At 43.8% G+C, this 22,656-nt stretch overlaps 1 protein-coding gene across 1 annotated transcript in view; it reads left to right on the forward strand.

The window, feature by feature from the left end:
- The window catches only part of LOC122539685 (aquaporin FA-CHIP-like), a 36,233-nt gene extending 25,815 nt beyond the window's left edge, over positions 1 to 10,418 (forward strand). The window contains exon 4 of the mRNA XM_087977662.1: positions 9,172 to 10,418. Coding sequence (XP_087833788.1) covers positions 9,172 to 9,327 — 156 coding nt within the window. The 3' untranslated portion in view covers positions 9,328 to 10,418. The remainder of the gene's footprint in view (positions 1 to 9,171) is intronic.
- The last annotated feature ends 12,238 nt before the right edge of the window (positions 10,419 to 22,656 follow it).

The raw sequence follows: 22,656 nt of genomic DNA on the forward strand, positions 1-22,656 counted from the left end.
CACTATCGGCACAGCCAGTGCTGTTCATTCCTGAAACTGATGATTTTTTTGGTTTCCCGCCTCCTGATTTCTGCTTCTACTTTTGTCCATAAGGCAAGTGGCACTGGGCGGGATTCCCGAATCGTGGAATTGTTTCTAGGTCAGTTTGGTCAATGGATGAATAAAGATCATAGAATCTCTACAGTGTGGGAACAGGCCATTTGGCCCAACACCGACCCTCTGAAGAGTATCCCACCCAGACCAATGGGTGGGATACTCTTCCTCTGACTAATGCACCTCTGACTAATTTCCTCTGACTAATGCACCTAACCTACACATCCCTGAATACTATGGGCAATTTAGCATGGTCAATTCACCTGACCTGCTCATCTTTGGATTGTGGGAGGAAACCGGAGCCCCCAGAACATATGCACACAGACATGGGGAGGATGTGCAAACTCCACACAGATATTCACCTGAGGTTGGAATCAAACCCAGGTCCCTGGGACTGTGAGGCAGCAGTGCTAACCACTGAGCCACTGTGCCACCCAAGATATTGAGGCTCTAGTCAAAAATAAAAAAGAATTATATATTAGATATAAACAGCTGTGTTAAAATGAATCTCTTGAAGAGTGTAAAGAATGTTGGTGCATTATTAAGAGGGAGATCAGGCAGAAAAGAGAGGATGTGAGACAGTCTTGGCAAATAAAATTAAGGATAATCAAAGAGATTCTGCAAGTACATTAAGAGCAAGAGAGCAGCTAGAGAGAGAATAGGACCTCTTTAAAATCAATGAGGTCATCTTTGTATTGAACCTCAGGAGATGGAAGAGATATTAAAATAATATTTTGCATCATCTTTTACAGTAGAGAAAGAAGTGGAGGCTAGAGTACTCAAATAAATAAATGTTGACGTTTTGAAAACAGTTCACATTACAAAAGAGGAAGTGCTGGAAATCTTAGTAAATATAGTGTATCCTCGGCCTTTGTGAGAAATTAGGGAGGAAATTGCAAGACCCTTACAGAACCATCTGTAAATACAGTGAGGTGCCAAATTACTGGGGAGAAGCTAATGTTCTTTAAGAAGGGATATGAGGAGAAACCTGGCAACTATAGATCTGTGAGTCTAACTTTGGTGGTGGGTAAGTTGTTGGAGGTGATTCTGAAAGATAGGATTTATATGTATTTGGGGAGGCAAGAAATTATTAGGGATAGTCAACATGGCTGTTTGTGAGGAAAATCATGTCTCAAAGTTGATGGAGTTTTTTGAGGAAGTAAGCAAGAAGATTTAGGGTGTAGCTTTGCTCGCTGAGCTGTAGGTTTGATATCCAAACGTTTCATTAACTGGCTAGGTAACATCATCAGTGGCAACCTCCAAGTGAAGCGAAGCTGTTGTCTCCTGCTTTCTATTTATATGTTTGTCCTGGATGGGGCTCCTGGGGTTTGTGGTGATGTCATTTCCTGTTTGTTTTCTGAGGCGTTGATAGATGGTATCTAGATCTATGTGTTTGTTTATGGCGTTGTGGTTGGAGTGCCAGGCCTCTAGGAATTCTCTGACATGTCTTTGCTTAGCCTGTCCCAGGATAGATGTGTTGTCCCAGTCGAATTGGTGGTTTTTTTCATCCGTGTGTAGGGCTACGAGGGAGAGAGGGTCATGTCTTTTTGTGGCTAGCTGGTGTTCTATAATCCTGGTGGCTAACTTTCTTCCGGTTTGTCCTACGTGGTGTTTGTGGCAGTCCTTGCATGGAATTTTGTAGATGACGTTGGTTTTGTCCATGGGTTGTACTGGGTCTTTTAAGTTTGTTAGTTTTTGTTTGAGAGTGTTGGTGGGTTTGTGTGCTACTAGGATTCTGAGGGGTCTTAGTAGTCTGGCTGTCATTTCTGAAACTTCTTTGATGTATGGTAAGGTGGTGAGGGTTTCTGGCTGTGTTTGGTCTGCTTGTCGTGGTTTGATCTTGAGGAATCTGCGAACTGTATTTTTTGAGAATCCGTTCTTCTTGAATACGTTGTATAGGTGGTTCTCCTCTGTTTTCCGAAGTTCGTCTGTGCTGCAGTGTGTGGTGGCTCGTTGGAATAATGTTCTGATACAGCTTGGTTTGTGTGTGTTGGGATGGTTGCTGGTGTAGTTAAGTATTTGGTCAGTGTTTGTCGGTTTTCTGTATACGCAGGTTTGTAGTTCTCCGTTGTCCGTTCTTTCGACTGTGATGTCCAGGAATGCGAGTTTGTTGTCGGTTTCTTCCTCCTTGGTGAACTTTATGCCTGTGAGGGTGTTGTTGATGATGTTAAATGTCTCTTCCAACTTGTTTCGTTTTGTGATATCAAAGGTGTCATCTATGTAGCGGACCCAGATTTTTGGTTTGATGGTGGGTAGGGCTGTTTGTTCTAGTCTTTGCATTACCGCTTCTGCTATGAATCATGATAGCGGAGAACCCATGGATGTGCTGTAGGTTTGTTTGTAGATTATGTTGTTGAAGGTGAAGTGGGTGGTGAGGCACAGGTCCACTAACTTCATGATGTTTCCGTTGGTAATGTGATTGATGGTGGTTGGGGTGTGTGTGGTGATCTCTTCTAAAAGTGTGGTAAGTGTTTCCTTTGCCAGGTCGATGTTGATGGAGGTGAACAGTGCTGTTACGTCGAATGAGATCATTGTTTCGTCTTCCTCTATTTTGGTGTTTTTGATGATGTTTAGGAATTCCTGGGTGGAGTGGATGGAGTGCTGTGACTCTTCTACTAGGTATTTCAGTCTTCCGTGTCATTCTTTGGCCAGTCTGTAAGTTGGTGTTCCGGGTAGTGAGACTGTAGGTCTGAGGGGGGCTCCTGGTTTATGGATTTTTGGTAGTCTGTAGAATCGTGGGGTGTTGGTCCCGTCTGGTTGCATTTTCTGGAATTCTGTCTTGTTTAATTGTCCGGAATTGTGTAATTTTCTGAGGAGATATGTAATTTTGTTTCCTAGTCGTGAGGTCGGGTCTAGCGCCACCTGTTGGTAGGTGTTGGTATCTGCGAGTAGTGCATTGGCTTTCTCTATGTCGTCCCTTCTGTTCAGGATGACAGTGAGCCGACCTTTGTCTGCAGGTAATATGACGATGTTTTTGTCTTTTTTAAGGTTTTCTAGGGTTTTCTTTTCTTGTGTGTTCAGTTTGTTTCCTTCCCTCTTTCGGCTCAGAGTAGGTGCAACTGTCTGTCTGATCGTTTGTTGTGTTTATTCTGTGAGTTTGTTGTCCTTCAATGTAGTTTCTAATGCCACTACGTAGGACAATATAAACACTACGTAGGACAAACAGGAAGAAAGTTAGCCACCAGGATACACGAACACCAGCTAGCCACAAAAAGACACGACCCTCTCTCCCTCGTAGTCCTACACACGGATGAAAAAAACCATCAGTTCGACTGGGACAACACATCTATCCTGGGACAGGCTAAGCAAAGACATGCCAGAGAATTCCTAGAGGCCTGGCACTCCAACCGCAACGCCATAAATAAACACATAGATCTAGATACCATCTATCAACCCCTCAGAAAACGAACAGGAAATGACATCACCACAAACCCCAGGAGCCCCATCCAGGACAAATATATAAATAGAAAGCAGGAGACAACAACTTCGCTTCACTTGGAGGTTGCCACTGATGATGTTACCTCGCCAGGTAATGAAACGTTTGGATATCAAACCTACAGCTCAGCGAGCAAAGCTATACCCTAAACCTCAACCTGAGCTACAAACCTTGCAAAAAAGCAAGTAGATTGATGAGGGTAAAGCAGTAGACATCATTTACTTGGACTTTTGGTTCCACATGGTCAATTAATCAGTAAAGTTAGATCACATCGGATTCAGGGTGAGCTTGCCCATTGGATACAAAATTGGCTGCATGACAGGAGACAGAGAATGATGGTGGAGGGTTGTTTTTCAGACTGGAGGCCTGCTACCTGGGGTGTTCCACAGGGATCAGTGCTGGGTCCACTCTTGTTTGTCATTTATGTCAATGAGTTTGATGATACAGTAGAAACCATAGTCAGTAACTTTGCAGATGACACCAAGATTGGTGATAGAATAAATAATGAAAAAGGTTATCTAAAATTACAAAGAGATCTTGATCAATTGGGTCAATGGGCTGAAGAGTAGCAGAAGAGTTTAATTTGGATAAATGTGAGGTATTACATTTCGGTAAAACAAACAAAGATAACACTTAGTTTGAATATGCCGTCTTTGTTGATAGGTTCCCCGTCTTGTTGTCTGTTCTGTATATCCAGCAGGTTGGCTATTGTTTCTCTGGCTAGGGTTTTGTCGATAGAGGTGAACAGTGCCGCTATATCGAATGAGACCATGTCTATATGTATATTTCTGATGATATTCAAGAATTCCTGTGTTGACTGTATAGAGTGTCTGGATCCGCTGATCAGGTGTTTCAGTTTCTGCTGTAGTACTTTCGCCAGTTTGTGTGATGGTGTTCCTGGTAGTGATACTATGGGTCTGAATGGGATGTTTGGTTTGTGCACTTTAGGTAGTCCATAAAATCTGGGGGTGTTGTTGCTTTCAGGTATCATTCTGTGTAGGTCAAACCTGGTTATCTGTCCGTTTTTTTGTAGGTTCCTCAGTGTGTTGTTTATCCTATTGGTGAGTCCAGAGTTGGGTGAGCCCATGTGTGCCGTTGATTTGTTCATATATTTGGTTGTCGAATGTGAAGTGTGTTGTGAGGCACAACAACTACTTGCAGATACCAACACCTACCAAAAGAGGGAGTTTGACCCCACCCCACAGCTCACCATTGGGATAAACAACACACTGAGGAACCTACAAAAAAACGGACAGATAACCAGGTCGGACCTACAAAGAATGAAACCTGAAAGCAACAACACCCCCAGATTCTATGGACTACCTAAAGTGCACAAACCAAACATCCCATTCAGACCCATAGTATCACTACCAGGAACACCATCACACAAACTGGCGAAAGTACTACAGCAGAAACTGAAACACCTGATCAGCGGATCCAGACAGTCTATACAGTCAACACAGGAATTCTTGGACATCATCAGACATATACACATAGACAAGGAAGAAACCATGGTCTCATTCGATATAACGGCACTGTTCACCTCTATCGACAAAACCCTAGCCAGAGAAACCATAGCCAACCTGCTGGACATACTGAACAGACAACAAGACGGGGAACCTATCAACAAAGACGGCATACTCAAACTACTGGACCTGTGCTTCACAAAACACTTCACATTCGACAACCAAATATATGAACAAAAAAACAGCACACCCATCTCTGGACTCACAGCAGAAGCGGCAATGCAAAGGTTAGAAGAAACAGTCTTACCGCAAATTCAACCCAAACTCTGGGTCAGATATGTAGATGATACCTTTGTAATCATTAAAAACACAGAAATAGAGATCATCAACGTCACACTCACAGGAATCCGATTCACTAGAGAGGAAGAAAAGGACAACCAACTCCCATTCCTAGACGTGATGGTACAGAGAACACCTAATGGAGAATTCACCACAAAGGTATACAGGAAAGCCACACACACAGACCAAGTCCTAAACAATGAAAGCAACCACCCCAACACACACAAAAGAAGTTGCATCAAGACACTGTTCAAAAGGGCCACAACACACTGCAGTACACCAGAACTGCAAAAAGAGGAAGAAGAACACCTATACAATGTATTCGCCTAAAACAGATACCCCCGCAATTTCATCAACAGATGCCTAAGGGAAAGACAACGGAATGAGGACATGCCACAACCCAAAGGACTAGCCACACTACCATACATCAAAAACATTTCTGAACTGACAGCCAGACTACTGCGACCACTAGAACTCATAACAGCACACAAACCAACAGCCAATCTCAGACAACAACTCACCAGGACGAAGGACCCAATACCCAGCATGAGCAAAACCAATGTAGTGTACAAAATCCCATGCAAGGACTGCACAAAACACTACATAGGACAAACAGGAAGACAGGTAACGGTCCGTATCCATGAGCACCAACTAGCCACGAAACGACATGACCAGCTATCCTTAATAGCCACACACTCAGATGACAAGCAACATGAGTTCGACTGGGACAACACTACTATTATAGGACAAGCCAAACAGAGAACAGCCAGGGAATTCCTAGAGGCATGGCACTCATCCACAGATTCAATCAATAAGCACATCGACCTGGACCCAATATACCGGCCACTGCAGCGGACAGCTGGAACTGACAACCGGAAGCGGCAGGTACAAATCACTATAAATGCCAGAGGAAACATCACAGAAGTGCTTCACAGGAGGCTCCCAAGCACTGAGGATGTCACCTAGACAGGGGACGAAACGTCTGCAGCACAAATTCCCAGCTCGGCGAAAAGAACCACAACAACGAGCACCCGAGTTACAACTCTTCTCCCAAACTTTGAAACAGTGCAGATTGTGGAATGGGCAGCATCAGTCATACAGATTGTAAAGCCTGACCACTCATTTACCCTTTGTGAGGATTTTAAACAAACAGTAAACCTCTTCTCATAACCGGATAAATACCCAATCCCTCACACAGAGGATTTTTATGCAAAGCTAATGGAGGAGCTGTCCTTCATGAAGCTGTATAAGATCCATGTGTATTTGCAGTTGCCAATAGATGAAGACTCCTGAGGAAGTGGTGGATGTGAATACAATTATGTTTTGACTGGACCTTTATATCCTCTAGATGTCCTTCTTACTTTTTGCTGGAGCTCATTTTAGACCAAAAGGAGACATAAGAATTTATACCATTCAAAGGTGTATTTAATGCTGTCAAAGTGAAGGTTCCTTGTCACACTTTATGTTCTAGTCGCTGTGTCTAGCACTGATCTTGTTGATGGGTTCTGTCATTGCCAGTGCTGCTGTGATCTCTTCCCATGTTGAATTAGGGTGTGATTGGGAATTGGCCCTTTTTTTTTACTTGATTAGGACATTTGGCATGCTGACAAATTTTCTTAGCCATCTATTTGGCTTCTCCTTTGGATGAGAATATTGGAGGAATGGTTACTAAGTTCGTGGATGGCCCCAAAATTGGTGGCAGTAAAGAAGGTTTCTAAGACTAAAAAGGGATCCAGATCAAATGGGTCAATGGGTGGAGTTCAATCTGGATAAATGTGAGGAACTGCATTAGTTACAACAAACAAGGGTAGAGCTTATACAATTAATGATAGGACCTAGTGTAGTGCCATAGAACAGATCGACCTGGGGTGCAGGTGCTTAATTCTTTAAAGTTTGCATCACGTATAGACAGGGTGGTTAAAAAGGCATTTAGCACGCTTGTCTTCATTGTTCAGTCCTTTGAGACTGGGAGTTGGGACATTAAGTTAAGGTTGTGTAGGGCATTGGTGAAGCTTCTTCTAGAGTACTGTGTCCAATTCTGGTCACCCAGTTATAGGAAGGATATTATTAAGTTGGAGAGGTTTCAGAAGAGATCTACCAGGATGTTGTTAAGTATAGAAGGTTTGAGTTATAAAGAAGGGCTGGAGAGGCTGGGACATTTTTCTCTGGAGCGTAGGAGGTTAACAGGTGACCTAATAGAAGTTTATAAAATAATGAGAGGTATAGATAGAGTTGATGGTAATTGTCTTTTCCCGAAGATGGGGAATTTCAAGAATAGGAGACACAACTTTCAGGAGAGAAGAGAGAGCTTTAAAAAAGAAATAAGGCAATTTTTTTTTACAATGAGAGTGGTTTCCCTGTGGAATGAAATTCCTGAGGAAGTGGTGGATGCAGGTACAATGGATACATGAATTGGAAAGGTTTGAAGGGATATGGGCCTGGAGCAGGCAGGTGGAACTAGTTTACTTTGGGTTATTATTGGCATCAACTGGTTGAACCAAAGGGTCTGTTTCCACGCTGTATGACTCTATGACTCTTTCACTATGATATAGTTTAATCAGTCAGTAAGCTCAATGGCTTCTTTCCTTCCAAAACTTAGACCTCTTTTTCAAGATTTCCCTTTGGTTCTATTAATGCTTTACCTGGGACCGTGTGGAAGAGGGAGTGAAGGTAAGAGAAATGAGGGTCAGTTGGGTGAGGGAATAAGGACAAAGGGGTGAAGGTGAAGGGTGAGGGTTGGGGCGGAGCAGTGAGGGGATAGTGAGGATAGGGAGTGACAGGTTAGGTAGAGCTGGATTTAAAGTGGTCAGACAGGATGCTGATTGCCTTGGGAACATCAGGCTGACATATTTTGGGAAAGCCTTTTAACCTGCTTGACAGGACATGGCTCACCTTGGGCATAACACAGGAGATCCCTGCTCCACATGACTTAGTCCTGAAACTGTACAATCCCAGCTGCTGGAAATCTTGAGAAAGAGGTTGGTTAGTGACTTTGGGATCGTCCCATCTCCTGATTCCCATCTCCCATCTGAAAATCCAATCCCAAATGTCAATCATTTCATCATCTGGTTGAACCCAAGATAAAGTCCTAATTTTGGCTTTACAGAGAGCTGACTAAGTCCCTGCCAAAGGAGCTGACTCAATCCCCAATAACCTTCTCAGATTCAACTCTCAAACTCTCACATCCCACTTCCAACCTTTCCCCGCTCAAAGTGTGGACTAATTCAGGGCCATGATGTGAGTGATTAGGATTGGCCAAGATAACTGTCTCTCAGTTGAGAAGAATGGATCACATTAGAGAATCCCTATAGTGTAGAAGCAGGCCATTCATCCCATTGAGTCGATACCGCCCCTCCAAACAGCATCCCACCCTGACCCATCCCCCTATCCTATTTCTGTAAGCTTGCATTTCCCATAGCTAATTCACCTGGCCTCCACATCCCTGAACACTATGGGCAATTTAGCATGGCCAATCCACCTAACCTGCACATCTTTGGACTGTGGGAGGAAACCAGAACATCCGGAGGAAACTCACATAGACACGGGGAAAATGTGCACAGTCTCCCAAGGCTGGTATCAAACCCAGATCCTGGGTTTGAGGCAGAAGTACTGCCCTGCATTGTCCTCTCATTCTTCAGCTTGTCATGGGCAAAGTAACAATTGCCTCTTTGAGACTTATCAATAATCATACAGCTTCCACCAAAGAATTAAACTGCTGCAGCTTTGCACACAGAAGATTGTTAACTTCAGGATGTTTTATTTATCGTTTTACACTGACCAGCTCAGATCACAGGCTGCAGCTTGAGAAATTAAATTGCATCTGTTGTGTTGTTGCAGATTTTTTGGGTGGGACCCATGCTCGGTGGAGTCTTGGCTGTGATCGTGTACAACTTATTGTTGAGGGCAAAGAGGATCAGGTGCAGAGACTGTCTGAAGTCACTGAGCACTGAGCACAAGGGGGAATTCAACATGGAGTCAAAACCTTCAACATAAAACCTGAGAACAGAGCTGCTGCACTGCAAACCAATTATGTGGCTATAACTGCACTGCCCAATGGCAATATCATATATAAACTTTAGCACCTTTTCGTCATCATTACATTGTTAAAATCAGTCACTTATGTAAATAAATATCAGATCTTTGATGTTCTGTATTTACACATCTATTTAAGTTTTGATGTCAAATTTTGTCAATGGGTTCTTTTTTCTTATACCAATCAGGACAATTCGTGAAAAATCCAAATTAAAAATAAAACAGCACTTATACTTAATGAGAGATAGTTGGACTCTTGTTGGTAGAGGCCTTGCTGTGGAGAATGCACTAGTTAATGATGGCTGCCAAGCTTTGTTTAAATTTTGTTGACTCTGATTGGTCAAAGCATTTCAGTGAGAAATGAATCAGAAAATGACTGGTAACTACTGTGTTGAGTGGAAACAGGTGCAATGTTCTTCCTCTGCAAAGAACAGACTCTTGTGTATTACTATATGTCTTGAAGATCAGAGTTAGACTGCCTTGTTCAAAATGTAATCAAATTTTGACAATTAGCTACAAACCATCAAATCTCTTGTACAATATAGATGTTGTTTTCCATTTACTTCTGTTTTTCTCGTGAGCGGATATAATGAGTGCAAGATCTTTGACAAAATCTGTCTTTTCTCACCAGTATTCAAGTTCTTTACTGTCAAACAACTACTTATATTTAACAAAAATAGAAATTGCTGGAAAAGCTTAGCAGGTCTGGCAGCATCTGTGGAGAGAAATCAGAGTTAATATTTTGGGCTGAGTTACCCTTCCTCAGAATCTCCATCAGTTCTGAGGAAGGGTCACTCGACCTGAAACATTAACTTTGTTGTCTCTCCACAGATGCTGCCAGACCTGCTGAGCTTTTCCAGCATTTCTGCTTTCATTTCTGATTTTCAGCATCTGTAGTTCTTTCAGTTTTTACTTATATTTAAATTGTGCTCAAGTAGGTGGTGTTTCTCTGCTGTGTTTAACAAATGTGGTGATTGGGGACAGAGATGTATTGCGGTAACATTCTGCTATTTCATAAGAACATGAAATGAAATAAAATGTCAATCACAGGAGTTCAGTTGTTCAATAACTCAATGCGACCAGCAAATGACCCAAGCAGTTCGCTGGCCATTGACTAATGGATCCAATCAAATGTGACCTTACGTTTGACAGATTAAGTTGTACAATGAGACAAAAGCTCAATCATAAAGAAAAGATCCAACATTATTCTTACAGGTTAGCAACATCAAACTGAGCAACTTGGAATACATTGTACAGTTCTGGTCACCACATTACCAAAAGGATGTGGATGCTTTGGAGATGGTGCAGAGGAGGTTCACCAGGATGTTGCCTGAAACGGAGGGCACTAGCTATGAAGAGAGGTTGAGTAGATTAGGATTATTTTCATTAGTAAGATGGAGGTTACTACTGGGGGCCTGATTGAGGTCTACAAAATCATGAGACATATAGACAGGGTGGATAGCAAGAAGCTTTTTCCCAGAGTGGGGGACTGAATTACTAGGGGTCAAGAGTTCAAGGGGAGAGGGGAAAAATTTAAGGGAGATATGTGTGGAAAGTTCTTTATGCAGAGTGGTGGGTACCTGGAATGACAGCAAAGGTGGGGAGGCGGGCATGATAGCATCATTTAAGATGTATCTAGACAGATACATGAATGGGCAGGGAACAGAGGGATACAGGCAACAGGTTTAGATCTGGATTGGCGCAGATTTGGAGGGCCGAAGGGCCTGTTCCTGTGCTTTAATGTTCTTTGTTCTTTGTTTGCAACACCACAGCCAATACCCATGATCTGCATCATGGAAACAGGCCAGATCGCACTGGCATCCATCCTTCATCGAAATCTCGACTGATGTTCAATGTCAACTGTTTGCACTGCAGTAACCACCCTCCCAAGTTCATGATCTCTACTTAGTAAAGGTGCAGGGGAACACCATCACCTGCAAGTGTGAAATCAAGCCACACATTTTAATCTCTCGCCATTTCTTCATTGCCATAGTCAAAATCTTGGTAGTCCCTTGCCAACAGTAGAGTGTACCCACACGGACTGCAGTGATTCAATCTCACAGTCACATCCACAAGGGTGATTTTAGTGAGGGGAAATAAATACAGATCTGGTCACTGCTGCCTACAACCTGTGAATGAGTTAAACAGAAAGGAGAATGCATCCAAACTGCTGATCAAGGTTTTGGCTAGAACCAAGCAGGCTGAAAATAGACATTGTTGGGGGAGCGATGCTAGTTGTCACAGGTCTTTTATTGATTGATGCCATGTTGAGTTCAGGTCTCTTATTGATTGTGAGTTCAGAGTTCAGGTCTTTAATGAATTGATGCCATGCTGAGTTCAGGTTAAGGAGAAAGCAAAGTATTCATGCTTGGACTTCAAAGTAACATCATTTGCTATTAATTAAACAAAATTGTTTAGGTACAGTAAAATACGTCTTGTTACATTAGAGAGTATTCACATCCATGTGCTCCTGAGAGAACATTGCAGTCTAGTCTGATGCAAATTTCTATTTGATTATTCTAACGTTGACCATGCTCAGTGATATAGAGCTTTATAATATCATGGAAAAGTTAGTCTAGGTTCCATGTGCCCTTCACAACAAGAGTTTGAGATGTGACAGATTTATTGCCTCACAGGATCTCAATTAGATGAGCTGCACTGGCCTGTGCAGGTATTTTGCCAGAAATGGTCCTCTCAGTCTCCCAGTGAACTCTGGGTGCGGTGGGGCTGGTGGTGGTAGTACTGGTGGGGGGGCGGGGCAGGGGCATTTTGTTGTCAAGGCATACAGGTTTATATTTTGGGCCTGCACTGAAGCATTGAGGAAAGCTGGGCTTTGGCAACTACGTCAGAGGCCAGGGCTTGTGACACCAGCACCATTAGCCCTAAGCAAGAATCCTTCCTCAACAGGCTTAGGCTGTCAGCCACCTGTCCACAACTCTGCCCATCTTCTCCAGCTGCAGTGCCAGTACTAGCTGCTACTGAGTCTCCAGTGCTCTAGGCTGGCAGCTTACTGGGCAGGAGCAGTGGCAGTTTAGCAACAGCCTCAGATGTGGCCACCACCTGAGAGAGATGGTCACCACTTTCAGTATGAGAGACTTCAGGTGCCTTTCAAAACCCAAGCCATTTCATGTGCATTGCTATAATCCAGAACGTACATTGCCCCCAACACCCATAGTGTGCACAGCTCCTCGTCAGAGTGTATTATCACTCACAGCCAGAGTGTAATAGCTCCCAGGAGGAGTATCCACAGCTCCTAGCTCAGAGCATATGCAACTCCCATCCATAGTGCACACAGCTTCCAACCAAAGTAATCCCATATCTGAACCTGTACAGACAGTGTGTAATCTAGCAAGTGCAACACATTCTAATCTGCACAATTTGGCATCTGAATCATAACCTGCCCTTTTTTAAAAAATACCTCTTGCTAGTCCCCAAGGTTGAGGTAAGAAACATCAGGAGCCATTGGCCTAAGATTGAGAAGGACCGGTAGCTGCAATTTCTGATATTAGTCACTTCCTGCTGTTGTCAAAATGACAGAGGGATCATTGGAGGGGCCATGGCAGTGTTGCTTACTCACTGACTCTAGGATTAAGGAATGAATGTCAGGAAGAGCCCCTCCTGATTGGTCAGTCTCTCTGCTCTTCATCATTACCAAATTGCCTGGTTCAAAACATTGCCCAGTTTTCCTACTCCTGGTCTAAGCTTATTGACCCTGAGACTCAGAGAGAGCATTCTAATCTGATCCCTGCCCATGATCAAACAGCTGAATCTCTGCCCTGCTCCTGATTCCTGCCCTGACTAGAATAGAGAATACTAACCTGAGATTTTGTTCCTGGCCTGTAGTTAGGAAGCTAGGAGCCTCACTCAGTATGCTTGTTTCTGTTCCATACTCTTTGAAAGGGGATAGACTGGAAATGCATTAAACTAGATCCCAGCTATTGGTTATGACCCACTTAACTGAGATGAAGAGTCCCGTTCATTGAGAGAAAAATGTTGTCCCTGCCCCTGCTCCCACCTCTCCCCCCTTAGCTGACTAAAGTGAAGATACATCAGCAAGCTGCTTACTGTTCTTTCAATTTAAGATTCCACATTCATTGAATGTCTCTGCTCAGCAAACAAACATGAATCTGATTACCCACTCTCCTGCCACTTTAATTCTTTTCCCTCCAGCACTCTGTCCTCAACCTGTACCAATGAAACTCATTGTAGGTTGAGGAACAGCAGTTAATCTTTCAGTTCAGCACTTCACAGTCTTCTAGACTCAACATGAAATTCAACAATGATGGGCAGCATGGTGGAACAGTGGTTAGCACTGCTGTCTCACAGCGCCAGAAACCCAGGTTCAATTCCCGCCTCAGGCAACTGTCTGTGTGGAGTTTGCACATTCTCTCCATATTTGCGTGGGTTTCCTTCGGGTGCTCCGGTTTCCTCCCACAGTCCAAAAATGTGCAGGTTAGGTGAATTGGCCATGCTAAATTGCCCACAGTGTTAGTTGAAGGGGTAAACGTAGGAGGGGAATGGGTCTGGGTGGGTTGCACTTCGGAGGGTCAGTGTGGACTTGTTGGGCTGAATGGCCTGTTTCCACACCGTAAGTAATCTAATCTAATCTAAACAATTTCCGATCTTAACCACCAGTCATGGTTTCTCAGTTGGCTGCTATCGTTAATGAGATATTTACACCTCCTCTCGATTCACTCTCTGTATCTTGCCTTAGACCGTCATCTCTTTTGTCATTGGCTCTCTGTACCATCTACCCCATCACAGATGTCCCATGTTTTAAAAAAAAATTCTATTAAAGAATTTTTCTTTACAAAATTAGAAAGTTACAGAAACATGAAAACATAGCATCATTACATCAAAAACAACAATAAACAACAAATCGATACTACTCTACAAAATAAATCAAAACTACACTTACTACAAATCAATAAAGAAATAAGTAACTCTGCTCAGCTCAACAACACCACAGCTCTCAACCTTCGACAGCATCAATTATTAAATCCACATTTGTTGAAATTCTTCCACTCATAGCCTTAGATTTATCAGACCAAACCACCATGGCTAGACAAAAGCCTAATCAAAATGGCAGACAGATCTGCTTTCAAATAATTCAAAATGGGCTGCCAAATCTTGTAAAACATGTCTGTTTTCTGATGCACCATGTTTGTAAGAAAGTCCAAAGGAATGCATTCCATAATTAACGTTACACCACCCCGACAGACCCAGGGGGTTCTCAGACACCTAGCACCGTGGGCAGCACGGTGGCACAGTGGTTAGCACTGCTGCCTCACAGCGCCAGAGACCCAGGTTCAATTCCCGCCTCAGGTGACTGACTGCGTGGAGTTTGCACATTCTCCCCGTGTCTGCGTGGGTTTCCTCCGGGTGCTCTGGTTTCCTCCCACAAGTCCAAAAATGTGCAGGTTAGGTGAATTGGCCATGCTAAATTGCCCGTAGTGTTAGATGCAGGGATAAATGTAGGGGAATGGGTCTGGGTGGGTGCGCTTCGGCGGGTCGGTGTGGACTTGTTGGGCCGAAGGGCCTGTTTCCACACTGTAAGTAATCTAATCACATCAGAATGTTCTTCCTCGTACAAAAAGTGAGGATGTTAAAAAGCTTCTTCCCCTGTACATCTAAGGGAGGTAAATTCGGCAAACCCAGGAGCAAAGAGACCGGGTCCACCTTGACTTTGGTCCCCAAGACCCCCTCTCTTACTCCTGCCACAGCACTCCAGTACATACAGAGCCTGTGGTAGGACCACAGACAATGAGTGGGGGTACCTGTATTTATTTTACACTTGGGATACATTGAAGACACACCCTGCATAAATTTTGCAAGATGATCTGGGGCCAGATGAGCCCTATGAAGAGACTTTAACTGCATAGCATGGGTCCTATTACATATCGAAATCCTCCTTGCATTTTCACAAATGCCGTCCCATGTTTCCAAAGTGATCTCAGCTCCTAACTCTCCCTCCCAGACCTCACATAGACACTCAATGTCACCCGAGGAATCTCTCCCCAACAAATGATAGAGAGTACAGAGGAACCTCGATTATCTGAATATCAATTATCTGAATTTCAGATTATCTGAAGAAGATTTCAATGTCCCAATAGAAACATTACATCAAAGTGGTGTTACCAACACTGATCGCATCTTTTGTTTACAGTGATTAAAGGTGAACTCAGCTTACTGAAATGCTGCCGAGAACAGTCCTGGGCATCGGATATGGGAGCCCAGGCACACTCTCCAAATGACAGCCCTCTCCCACCCCTCCCTCTCCCCACACTTGCCCTGGAATTCTACAGAGGGGTGTACCCTAAACCCCACTTCCCCAGATAATCCCTCCAACATTGTCCTGCACAGGGCAAAGGTGGAACTTGTCAAAAAGTTGCAGTAAAACGTTGTATGCGTGGCTTTGCGTGTTTGTATGCATGTGTACATACGCACGCTACTTGGAGACTCACACCCCCCCAAAGGCAGCAGCAATCTTGCTATTCGTGTCCAGTCCGGCTGCTCCGGGGGTGGATGGGGGCTCACAGGGCTAATGGGGTCAGGTCGGCCAGGTCAGTCAGGGTTGGGGATTGCGTGCAGTGTGCTGCTGCCTAGCCTCCTGAACATGGAGCAGGCTTAGCAACTACTTGTTGTGTCAGTCCCATTGAACTGGTGTGTGTGTGTGTCTATCTGTGTGTGTGCGTGTGATATATATGTGTGTGTGTCTGTGTGTGAGATATATATATGTGTGTGTGTGTGAGTGATATATGTGTGTGTGTCTGTGTGTGTGAGATTTATTTTTTGTGTGTGTCTGTGTGTGTGAGATATATTTATGTGTGTGTGCATGTGTGAGATATATATATTTGGTGGCACGGTGGCACAGTGGTTAGCACTGCTGCCTCACAGCGCCAGAGACCCGGGTTCAATTCCCGCCTCAGGCGACTGACTGTGTGGAGTTTGCACATTCTCCCCGTGTCTGCGTGGGTTTCCTCTGGGTGCTCCGGTTTCCTCCCACAGTCCAAAAATATGCAGGTTAGGTGAATTGGCCATGCTAAAATGCCTGTAGTGTTAGGTACATGGGTAAATGTAGGGGAATGGGTCTGGGTGGGTGCACTTTGGCGGGTCGGTGTGGACTTGTTGGGCCGAAGGGCCTGTTTCCACACTGTAAGTAATCTAATATATGTGCGTGTGTGTGTGTGTTTATGTGTGTGTGAGAGATATATTTGTGTGTGTGTATGTGTGTATCTGTGTGTGTGAGATATATTTATGTGTGTGTGCATGTGTGAGATATATATATATATATGTGTGTGTGTATGTGTGTGTGTGGGTGGGGTGGTAGGCGTGCGCGGAGGCTTCAGCAATGCTGCTCAGAAACAAACCCTGAGACAGAGAGAGGGAGCAAGGCAGGCAGAATGAGCAAAAAGGAAACTTCAGATAACTCTGAGCCTCAGAGGAGAGTTATTGAATCAATTAACTGAATAATCAATTATTCGAACAAAATATTGCCCGCCCATCTCGTTCAGATAATTGAGGTTCCTCTGTACTCACTCAAAAGAGTGCTCTTAGCCTGAAGCACCCTCTTTTCTGTATCAGATCTAAAATACTCAGTCAAAAACGTGGTCTCCTTTTGGATAAAATGTCTGATCTGCAAGAAATGGAAGAGGTCCCGACTCGACAATCCATATGTCTGAGTTATTTGATCAAACGACATCAATGGTTCACCCTCAAACAGATGTTGCAATCAAGAGACTCCCCTATCCGCCCAGGATTTAAACCCAGGATCATTGTCCTTGGCTGGAAACCTGACATACCAACTATGGGAGTAAGAAAAGATGTTTTAGACATATTACCTTCCATCTGCCCTCCATGCTTTGACCATGTTAGTAACTAGTGGATTACAGCAATGTTCCACCACTGTCCTCATTTTGTCTAAAAGCAGCTGGTCAATAAGAGAACACTTCGTCTGGGTGGCCTCAATATCCAACCATGCCAACACTGAGTCATCATAGGCTCAATCATTTACAAAAGGTTCTGTTGATACCGTCTAATGTCCAGGAGGTCCACTCCCCCCAGTCCCTGGGGCAATTGTAGTTTCACAAGCATAATAAGGGGCCGCTTATAGCACCAAATAAAAGAACTAGCCATTCAATTTCTGAAATGTTTGCCTTGGAAAGAGCATAAGGAGCATCTGCAAAGGATTCAATAAGCGAGGAAGAACATTAATTTTAATAAGAGCGACTTGACCCAACCATGATATTGGAAGGGCCCTCCATCTTTGAAGGTCTTGTTTAATCTTGTCAAAGAAATGAACAAAATTAGCCTTGAATAACTGATCAAAGCCAGGGGCAGCAGAGAGGCCCAAGTAAAGAAAACCTCCCTGTGCCCACTTAAAGGGGAACCCACCTTCCACATCAGGTATTTCCCTAAGACCCCCTTAAGCATAGCCTCCCACTTTGAAAGATTGATCTTGTAACCTGAGAAAGAACCAAATGAATTAATACACTGTATCAATCAGGGCACCGAGATTGCCAGGTTCAAGAGAAAAATTACAACATCATCTGCATATCGTGTAAACTTCTGCAACTTCGAACCCACCTTTGGGGCAGCCATATTAAGGTCCCCACAAATAACCTCTGCCAGTGGCTCAATCACTGCGAAGAGCAAAGGTGAGAGGGGACAGCCTTGCCAACTGCCACTACCAATGTTAAAATGATCAGACCGTATACCATTAGTGAGAACCGCCGCCAGAGGATTATTGTAAAGGACCCTTATCCATCGAGTAAACACTTCACCCAGGCCAAACCGCTCCAAAAGATACGGCAATTCCACCTGGTCCAATGCCTTCTCCACATCCAAGGAAACCACCAACCCTTGATCAGATTGTTGCTGGCACACTTGAATCATGTTAAGCAACCTCATAACATTACTAGAGGATCAGCAACCCTTTATAAAGCCTGTCTGATCATCTTTAACAATAGAGGGTAGCACCCCTTCCACCCTCAAAGTCTTCAATAAAATTTTAATATCAGAATTTAAGAGCGAGATGGGTCTGTAAGAAGCACAGTCTTCCAGGGTCTTCCCTTTCTTGAGGATAAGAAAGATATTTTCTTCTCTCGAGGATGGCGTGAGACAATCTCGACTATATGAATAGTTATACATGTCTAGCATTGGTCCTGACAGTATGTTTACAAATTCTTTATAAAACTGACTGGGCAAACCATCAGGGCTGGGCACCTTTCCACTTTGAAGTTGCCTCACCGCCTCCTGTATCACTTGGGCTGTTAACCTAGCACTAAGGAGAGACGCCTGTTCAGCAGACACACCAGAAAGATCCAGATTCCTAAAAAAAGACTCCATCTTATCTCATCTATCCTCACAGCATTCAGACTGATACAGTTCAGAATAGAACCTCCGAAACACTGCATTGATCTTTTAGCATTACAGCTGAGAGTCCCATTCCCTTCCCTGATAGAAGCAATAGGCTGGGAGGCAATATGCCAAATATTTACCCAGCCTGTCACAATGCTCAAACAGCCTCTGCTTCACAAAGGAAAGTTCCTTCCTGCCTGTATGCATGAACATGGACTTTAAGGTGGATTGGAGAGCTGTGATCTGCTGCAGCTTAGTCACTAACAGTCTACTGTAATATGGCGTCTCAGCTGCCTTCAGGTGTCCTCGAGCAGATGTTGCTGCTCTCCCTTCTGTCACTTCTGGCTGGCAGAGTATGAGATAATAATCCCTCTAGCATAGGCCTTAGCAGTCTCCCAAAGAATGGATAGATCACCAGCCGTACCAGCGTTGGTGGCCAAAAAAGCTTCAAATTCCCGAGAGAAGTATTCTACAAACTTGCTGTCCCTGAGGATGAAGGGATCCATTCGCCAGTACCATGAGCCCATTGCATCATCTTTAACCTTAACCATTAAATACACCGCTGCATGATCATAGATGGCAATATTCCCAATCGAACAAGATACCACCGAATCCAGAAGAGCTGTAGGAGTTAGGAAAAAAATCAATCCTTGTGTGGCACTTATGAGAATTGGAAAAGAACGTGAAGTTCCTCCAGTGGGGTGGCGACGGCTCCAAATGTCCACCAACCCCAGTTCCACACATAGATCCACCCAACTGCTTAGATTGTGGAGAAAACTTTGGGGGGGCTTTGGGCATTCTATCCAGCACAGGATCCCTAAGGCAATTAAAGTCCCCATCCCCTAAAAATAAAATGCCGCAATGCCAAGGCCATCGGCTTAGATGGTGCATCAGCCAGACATTTAAGAGGGTGGATCAGAGGACAATAGACGTTCTAAATATCATAATCCTCACCACATATTAGGGCCTTAAGGATAACAAACCAACCATATTCATCTTAAACACAAATTAAATGGAAGATTTTTTTTCAGAGGACTATGGCCACCCCCTTATCTTAGTGTTAAAGGATGAGAAAAACACCCGATCAACCCCACCATGCTGTAACTTCAAGGGTTCCTCGTCATTGAGATAGAGTCTCCTGAAACAGGGCAACATCCACCCTCTCCTTTCTAAGGCTCGACAACACCTTTTTCCTTTTAACTGGTGAATGAATCCCTCTGATATTCCAGATGCACCATTTAAGAACGCTGCTAGCCACGATCCTTTACAATCCTCTTTGACCTGTCAAGAGGAATACAAAACTGGTGGAAAGCAAAGTAGATATTTTTAGTTCAGAGAAATTAACTGAATTATAACAGAAAGATGAAAAACTAAAGCAGTCATACAAAAAAATTCACAGAAGAATCTGAGTGTATCCCAGAATGTCACTATCTTAAAAATGATGTCTTGATGGGAAAATGGAGCCCATCACATACACTGGCAGATGAGAAAATGAGCAAAAGATTTATCAAGTTGTATTGCCAGTGGGTTATAGAAAGAAAGCTTTACGGGTAGCATACGAATTACCAGTGGGAGGTCATTAGGGAATAAGGAAAACTCAAGCCAAAATACAAAAGCCTTTTTAATTGGCCTGGACCGCATAAGAATGTGGTTGAATTTTGCCAGACATGTTATATATGTTTTTTACTTGGAAAACCGCAGGCAGCAATAAAACCAGCACTCTTAATACCCATTCCTGTATTTGAGGAACCTTTTACAGCGGTGTTAATTGATTGCATAGGACCCCTACCTAAAACAAAAAGTGGGAATCAGTATTTGTTGACCATAATAGTGGTGTCACCTAGATATCCAGAGGCCATTGTATTATAAGCTAATAAGACCATAAGACATAGGAGCGGAAGTAAGGCCATTCGGTCCATCGAGTCCACTCCGCCATTCAATCATGGCTGATGGGCATTTCAACTCCACTTACCCGCAATCTCCCCGTCACCCTTAATTCCTTGTGACATCAAGAATTTATCAACCTCTGCCTTGAAGACATTCAGCGTCCCAGCCTCCACTGCACTCTGCGGCAATGAATTCCACAGGCCCACCATTCTCTGGCTGAAGAAATGTCTCTGCATTTCTGTTCTGAATTTACCCCCTCCAATTCTAAGGCTGTGTCCACGGGTCCTAGTCTCCTCGCCTAACGGAAACAATTTCCTAGCGTCCACCCTCTCCAAGCCATGTATTGTCTTGTAAGTTTCTATTAGATCTCCCCTTAATATTCTAAACTCCAATGAATACAATCCCAGGATCCTCAGCCGTTCCTCATATGTTAGACCTACCATTCCAGGGATCATCTGTGTGAATCTCCGCTGGACACCCTCCAGTGCCAGTATGTCCTTCCTGAGGTGTGGGGACCAAAACTGGACACAGCACTCCAAATGGGGCCTAACCAGAGCTTTATAAAGTCTCAGTAGCACAACGGTGCTTTTATATTCCAACCCTCTTGAGATAAATGACAACATTGCATTCGTTTTCTTAATCACGGACTCAACCTGCATGTTTACCTTTACAGAATCCTCAACTATCACTCCCAGATCCCTTTGTACTTTGGCTTTACGAATTTTTTCACCATTTAGAAAGTAGTCCATGCTTGTATTCTTTTTTCCAAAGTGCAAGACCTCGCATTTGCTCACATTGAATTCCATCAGCCATTTCCTGGACCACTCTTCCAAACTGTCTAGATCCTTCTGCAGCCTGCCCACTTCCTCAGTACTACCTGCCTGTCCACCTAACTTTGTATCATCGGCAAACTTCACTAGAATGCCCCCAGTCCCTTCATCCAGATCATTAATATATAATGTGAACAGCTGCGGCCCCAACACTGAACCCTGCGGGACACCGCTTGTCACTGGCTGCCATTCCGAAAAAGAATTTTTTATCCCAACTCTCTGCCTTCTGTCAGACAGCCAATCCTCAATCCATACCAGTAGCTCACCTCAAACACCATGGGCCTTCACCTTGCTCAGCAGCCTCCCTGTGGCACCTTATCAAAGGCCTTTTGGAAGTTTAGGTAGACCACATCCACTGGGTTTCCCTGGTCTAACCTACTTGTCACCTCTTCAAAGAATTCCAACAGGTTTGTCAGGCATGACCTCCCCTTACTAAATCCATGTTGACTTGTTCTAATCCGACCCTGCTCTTCCAAGAATTTAGAAACCTCATCCTTAATGATGGATTCTAGAATTTTACCAACAACCAAGGTTAGGCTAATTGGCCTATAATTTTCCATCTTTTGTCTTGATCCTTTCTTGAACAAGGGGGTTACAACAGTGGTCTTCCAATCATCCGGGACTTTCCCTGACTCCAGTGACCTTTGAAAGATCTCAACCAACGCCCCGCTATTTCCTCAGCCACCTCCCTCAGAACTCTAGGATGTAGCCCATCGGGGCCAGGAGATTTATCAATTTTAAGACCTTTTAGCTTTTCTAGCACTTTCTCTTTTGTAATGGCAACCATACTCAACTCAGCCCCCTGACTCCCTTTAATTGTTGGGATATTACTCATGTCTTCCACTGTGAAGACTGATGCAAAGTACTTATTAAGTTCTCCTGCTATTTCCTTATCTCCCATCACTAGGCTTCCAGCATCAGTTTGAAGTGGCCCAATGTCTACTTTTGCCTGTCGTTTGTTTCTTATGTATTGAAAGAAACTTTCTAATATTACTAGCTAGCCTACCTTCATATTTGATCCTCTCCTTCCTTATTTCTCTCTTCGTTATCCTCTGTTTGTTTTTGTAGCCTTCCCAATCTTCTGATTTCCCAGTGCTCTTGGCCTCTTTATAGGATCTCTCTTTTTCTTTGATAGATTTCCTGACTTCCTTTGTCAGCCATGGTTGTCTAATCCCTCCCCGGATAATCTTTCTTTTCTTGGGGATGAACCTCT

The sequence above is a fragment of the Chiloscyllium plagiosum genome, unplaced genomic scaffold (assembly GCF_037043375.1).
Source record: "Chiloscyllium plagiosum isolate Xiang-an unplaced genomic scaffold, Cpla_swu_hap1 HiC_scaffold_32, whole genome shotgun sequence".
Classification (NCBI taxonomy): Eukaryota; Metazoa; Chordata; class Chondrichthyes; order Orectolobiformes; family Hemiscylliidae; genus Chiloscyllium; species Chiloscyllium plagiosum.